General features: G+C 41.1%; 1 protein-coding gene across 3 annotated transcripts in view; it reads right to left on the reverse strand.

Moving 5' to 3' along the window:
- LOC106520370 (roundabout homolog 2) overlaps positions 1–5,705 on the reverse strand; it is an 87,086-nt gene that overhangs the window by 18,271 nt on the left and 63,110 nt on the right. For all 3 annotated transcript variants that reach the window (XM_014012416.1, XM_014012415.1, XM_014012414.1), the window contains exons 12-16: positions 4,626–4,792; positions 4,201–4,322; positions 3,799–4,015; positions 3,498–3,616; positions 646–817 (exon numbers count right to left, since the gene is read on the reverse strand). In XM_014012416.1, coding sequence (XP_013867870.1) covers positions 646–817; positions 3,498–3,616; positions 3,799–4,015; positions 4,201–4,322; positions 4,626–4,792 — 797 coding nt within the window. The remainder of the gene's footprint in view (positions 1–645; positions 818–3,497; positions 3,617–3,798; positions 4,016–4,200; positions 4,323–4,625; positions 4,793–5,705) is intronic.

Below are 5,705 nucleotides of genomic sequence, written 5' to 3' on the forward strand. Positions count from 1 at the left end.
GACCAACGCTGGAAACGAACTCTGGTTCGTTTAAAGCGGAGCAAATTATCAGGTCTGAATACGACCTAAGACTATAAAAATTACAGAAAACTACAAAAAATTAAAAGTGAATATGTGTATTGTGTCATGATTTGGTATAAAACAGTTTATTCTACTTTAAAACAGTTCTGTCAGTATATTTTAGTTTCTAAGTCATATGAAAACAAAGCAGAATTGACTTCCAGTTATATATTTTATTCACGGCTCTGCAGCCTGCAGACAGACAAACGTGTCGACATCTTTTATTTACAGTTTGTCAGATGATGTCAGTCAGATTTTCCGAGTTGGGTTTTGTCATCTGTGCAAATAAGCAAGCTGCAGCCGTTTCAAATATTCTGAATTAACAAAGCTGCTTTCCAGAAGTCAAAGAAATCCCACACTACCTCCCTTATTTTGACAACACAGGAAGTTTTACTTTGAAAGGGTGGAAATATTTACTGACTAGAGGGAACTTCTTACAAATATTTGACATTTTTAAGTGAAGAAAATGACCGTAGATAACCCGACACTTTGTAACACATCGCATACAGATTGAACTGATTTCAGGCCTTCTTGAGGGCCATGTTTCACCATGTGTGTTGGCTGAAGCAGTTTTGAGTGACTCACTGAGAAACAGGCTGACAGGCGGGCTTCGAGCACCCACACCCAGACTGGTGACAGCAGCCACCACCGCCGTGTAGCGGACGTCAGGCAGCAGACCCGTCAGCAGGATGGACAGAACCGCTCCATCCACAGTTCGGTTTATCTCCTGCCCCACGTCGCTGCCCAGACACCAGACCTGAGAAAAAAAACAGACCAGTTAATGGGCGAATACGCGATTCTTTTAATCTAATAAAAAGGCTTTAATTGTGTGATGCATAAAATTTATGTGGCAGTGTAGAGGGAAGATGGAGCGCCGTAAAAACGATGGTTAATTATCAGTTTGATGCAGCAGATTTTCCGGCTATAAATAGAACATGATGCAGCTGATTTGCCCTGAAGCACTGAAGCAAGAAGGTCAAAGGTTCAACTCCTGCCTTGGGCCTTTCTGTGTGGAGGTTACATGCCCTCATGATGTTTCTCTGTGCATTCTGGTTTCTTGCCTCTTTCCAAAAAACCTGTAGGTCAAGTTAATTGGCAACTCTAAACTGACCCTATAGGTGACAGCGTGTCTGACTTGTTTTTCTCCATGTGACCCGGTTGTGGACCGGTCATCGTAAATTATAATGAGTTGTTAATCGCAGGACAAGAATCTGAGCTGTTTTGTCAAATTAGATTTACCTGATTAAAACGCAGAGCTGATGTTATATAGCAAACCACTGTGGAGTTTCATGGGTTAAACTTTTCAGCTCGTAGTCCGCTACAGTTAGATCATTGAGGGAGCAGTGGTTCCCAACCTTTTTAGACTTGTGTACCCCCTGAGCCATCTTGTCATACCACTAGTACTCAAATGTAATGATGATTCTCCAAAACTATAATGTACAACAGCTGATTATTAAATGAAAATTAATTATTTAACACACTACAGAACATTTAATTCTTAGGCATTTTATTCTTTTCAACTCAAATTAAACAGAAATATAAATACGTTGCCTTGAAAGTGAATAAGTAATTAAATAAATAAACCAGGTAAGGGCAGGTGCAGGAAGCAGCAGCGTCCAAAATACATCAAATACCCCAAATGAGCAAATTCCATGTTTTATACAGGATTCCATTTTGTGTCAATTTCGTAATTCTGTTCGCATTTCATAGGGCCCTACATACTGTATCTCAGTCCTATATTTATCTTTTTACATACGTGGGAAATTTTTCCACATACCCCCTGTAATATGCTTGCGTACCCCAAGGGGTACACGTACACCTGGTTGGGAATCACTGACTTAGATATATGCAACTTGAATGGCTGAAATGGCTCTGTACAGTGGCCGACTGGTGCAAACACACTGCAAACAGCAATGTGCTGAAAACTCCAAAACACACAAACACAAAAAAAAACCTAATGTAACAGAAAAATGCTGCAAAATAAAAATACTGCAATCATGAAAAATGGACAAAAGCAAAAACCTACAACCAAGAAATGAATGCAACGGAATGCACTAAGATCACCAAGTCATGTGGGACCAGAGCCCTGTGAAGACAATTAGAAAGGAAGAAGGACCTCTTCTTTCTTCCCTCCAACTGTTTGCATCCTGTTGTCTTTACATGGGTCTGATCTCATATAACTTAGTGATCTAGTCCCCCTAGTGGTCTGGGGGTCTTTCGTTTTTTGCTGAGCGGAGTTTGCAGGGTTTTCTTGTTTGCAGTTGTTTCCCCTATTTGCATCATTTTTCTTTTGCATTTCTTTCATTTTATTATTATTTTTGTCTTGTTTGTTTATTATTATTTTTACAGAAACACCAGCAAACCTGCTGTCACACTGGTCTGACGTATAGCTGAGCACAGAGCAGGTAACTGACATGCAATCAAAAATAAAGAGGTCACGCTTTAACTGTCAGGCGTGAACGCTCAGAGTCAGATATTTAATGAGAGTTCTGAACAGCCTCTAAGTGCAGTCTCAGCAGAAAACAGGTTTGTTTTATTAGATAACTATGGTATTGTGGACAAAGCCTTAAAAGATGAAACTTTAAACATCTATAACATTTAAGTTTTTCTCCAGCTGGTCAGTATGAAACTGAATTCAACATCTCTGTTTTTCTGTTTTCCTGCAGCTAAAATTCAGGACTATAAAAGCTCTCCATCCTGTTTTGTAAAATGATCACAGCTTTCCTTTTGTATCAAACATTTTGATCAGCAAGGTAGCTGCGGTAACACACTTCCTTTTCCTGCCCTGCTATAATTTGCATATCTCTCTACATTGATATGCAGGGAATTCATCTTTCATTAATTAACCTTTGGTGAAGTTCTGTGATGAAGACAGAGAGGGGCTGCAATGAAAATGTGTGCAGGAATACCATGCAGCTGCTTTAAGATCTTTTTTTTTATTTTTCCACATTTAAGCTTTTGACAGCTTGATCCAAATGCAGCATGTGGTTCTTTCAAAATAAATAAAACAAAGTTAAGGAGACTTCATTCATTGTAGGTGCAGATGGACAAGAACACATCAAAACAATGGAATTGAACTTTTTCCTGGAACAGCAGCTTGATGATTAGTAATCAGTGTTGTGCTGATGCTAGCGGACAGATAATCAGGACTCTGTGTTTTTTTTTTTCACAGAACAAGCAGATGACAGGAACAGTCAGTGTTCGGCAGACAATCTGATGACAAAACAAGAACTGGCAGCACTTGAGCAGTAAGAGTAATTACTAATTGTTAAATATGAATCAGTGTTTCTCACAACCGTCCAAACAACAAATCTGTACATCACTGAGGAACGAAGCTTAAAAAAAATACAAAAAAAATAGTCATGGTGCGAAAGAGCAAGTCGTTCCACTTTGTTTGGTTCTGTCATGGTCGGAGGATCATCAAGTCGTTGTCTCACCTTGTACTCCTGGATGATGCCGGTCTGAATGTTAGGAAGCGGTGGCTCCCAGGAGACGCTGATGCTGGTGCTGTTGGCGAGCTGCAGCACTGAAACCGCCTGTGGAGGACCACTTAGAGCTGCAGACACAATAAGATGGTTATACTGGTGTAGGAAGTGACCGATACCTCTTTTTGACATGTTAGCTCTCAGATTATATGTTGGAGAAGACTCTCCACTGATGACTGTTTGAAAAATGTATCAAAACCCATTCAGTGGCTCTTCAGACATTGTGCTAACAGACAGACACGACTGCTTCTACCTTCCTCGGGGGTCCGCAGCAGAACCATGAGGCTATCGTGACCCTGCAGCTCGTTGAAGTACGGCCGGATCTTGACCTCGTAGTCTTTGTTGCTGTGCAGATCCGCCAAGACGGCGCTGTAGTCCGAGGTGGCCTCCACGTCTTTGACCAACCAGGATCCACCGACGGTGCGATAAAATACCCGGTAACCCTGAATGTACCGTGACTGACGGGCGACCTGGAAAAAAAGAAGACGTTTCGCAATTAGATCAACACTCAAAACCAGCCGTGTTTGTGCTCAAGAGATAATCTGTTTACACCACGTCATGTTTGAAGGAGCTTTTTGAAGTTAATGACTGGAGATTAGCGTGTCTTTGAAAGCAAAATGCCCCCCCACCCCCCCAAGCGGTGAAGAGAACTCACAGTCCAGGAGACCCTAGCGCTGGCGGGGGACAGGAGCAGGGGTTTCTGCAGGTAGATGGACACCTCTCCGAGCTCTCTCTGCACCTGTCTGTGGTCCACGCCCTGTTCTGTGGGGCTGCCGTCTGAAAACAAACACACAAACAAAAATAATCAATTCAAACCCAGATGAAAAGCAAAGCGCAGCTGAACAGCAGCCACTCAGCAAAATGGAAAAAAAGAGAGAAGAATTTAAAATTCAACATTGCTCACGGCAGAAGAGCATCACGCTGGGAAAGCAATTAGTTATGACACTGCACATGAAAAACAAGTTTTTGAAACATTATCTCTGCTCCACATCCAGTATCTTGATTTTTCTTCTGTAAAAATGAAATGCAGGCTGAGAAGAAGAGGAGAAAATGTCTTTTTCTCTGCTTCTGTAAACCCACCCTGAGTCCTGACGGGCTCAGAGATCGGACTGGGGTCGCTGAGGCCGTAGGAGTTGACCGCTCGAACAATGAAGAGGTAAACCGTGTTCGGGAAGAGTCCGATCACCGTGTGCCTCTCCTGCCTCACGTGGTCCGCCACGGTTTGCCAGGTGCTGCCGACTGACTGGCTGTAGGATGAGAAAAAAATGAGTCTGAGAAGACAAATAAAATTATAGACCCTTTAAGGGACTCGATGACTACATGAGTCTGGTTTGCTCAGATCGTAATCAGGAGCTGTAGATAATGTAAAAGACAATTTCAGGAAGCAAAACCACTTTTTTTTACACTCCAGTAATCTTGGTATTTCCTGTCAATGCTGACGAAGTCCTGATAAGTCAGACAGCCAGAGTCAGAAGAGATCTAAAGTTTACCAACAATAAATTCTTGTAATGATTGTCATCCTTTATCAAATCTTCTGCAAAACTAGAGATCACGATGGCACGAGGCCTAATCATATCTCAGCCCTTTGCTTTTATTTTTAGCTTTAACCAGTGTTTTGTATGTTCATGTCAGGGATTGGTAACCCTTAACCTTGAGATTTAACAGGGAAAGACTTTAAAGCAAAGGGATCCGAAAAAACAAACTCCATGAATAGATTGGCTCCAAAAAAATAATCTGTTTCTGACATACAGACAGTGGTTCCTAAGATATGTTGCTAACAGACAGGCAGGGTTGACTCTAACAGTTATTATCTTGCAGAATGAGGACCGAGAAGTTTGGTTTACAAGTATAAGTAAACAATCTGTCCTGTGTTATATCAAGTTAATGAGTATTTTTGGCAAAAATGTGTGTGAAAGTTATTTATTTTCAGTAAATGAGTATTTGTTTAATAGGAAAAGACAAAAATCCCAAATCCTATTATATCTTGTTCTTGACATTTTTTTTTCATTATAAAAACAGTGGAAAGACAGGCTACACACCAAGATTTAAGGTAAAAAGTAAAAGGTCCTTTAATAAAAGAATGGACCAGCCATTAAATGAGTTGCCTACCGGCTCGGTGACTAACGCACCTTCAACAGGGCAAATATCATATGGCTCAAT

The sequence above is a fragment of the Austrofundulus limnaeus genome, unplaced genomic scaffold (genome assembly GCF_001266775.1).
Source record: "Austrofundulus limnaeus strain Quisiro unplaced genomic scaffold, Austrofundulus_limnaeus-1.0 Scaffold91, whole genome shotgun sequence".
Lineage (NCBI taxonomy): Eukaryota > Metazoa > Chordata > Actinopteri > Cyprinodontiformes > Rivulidae > Austrofundulus > Austrofundulus limnaeus.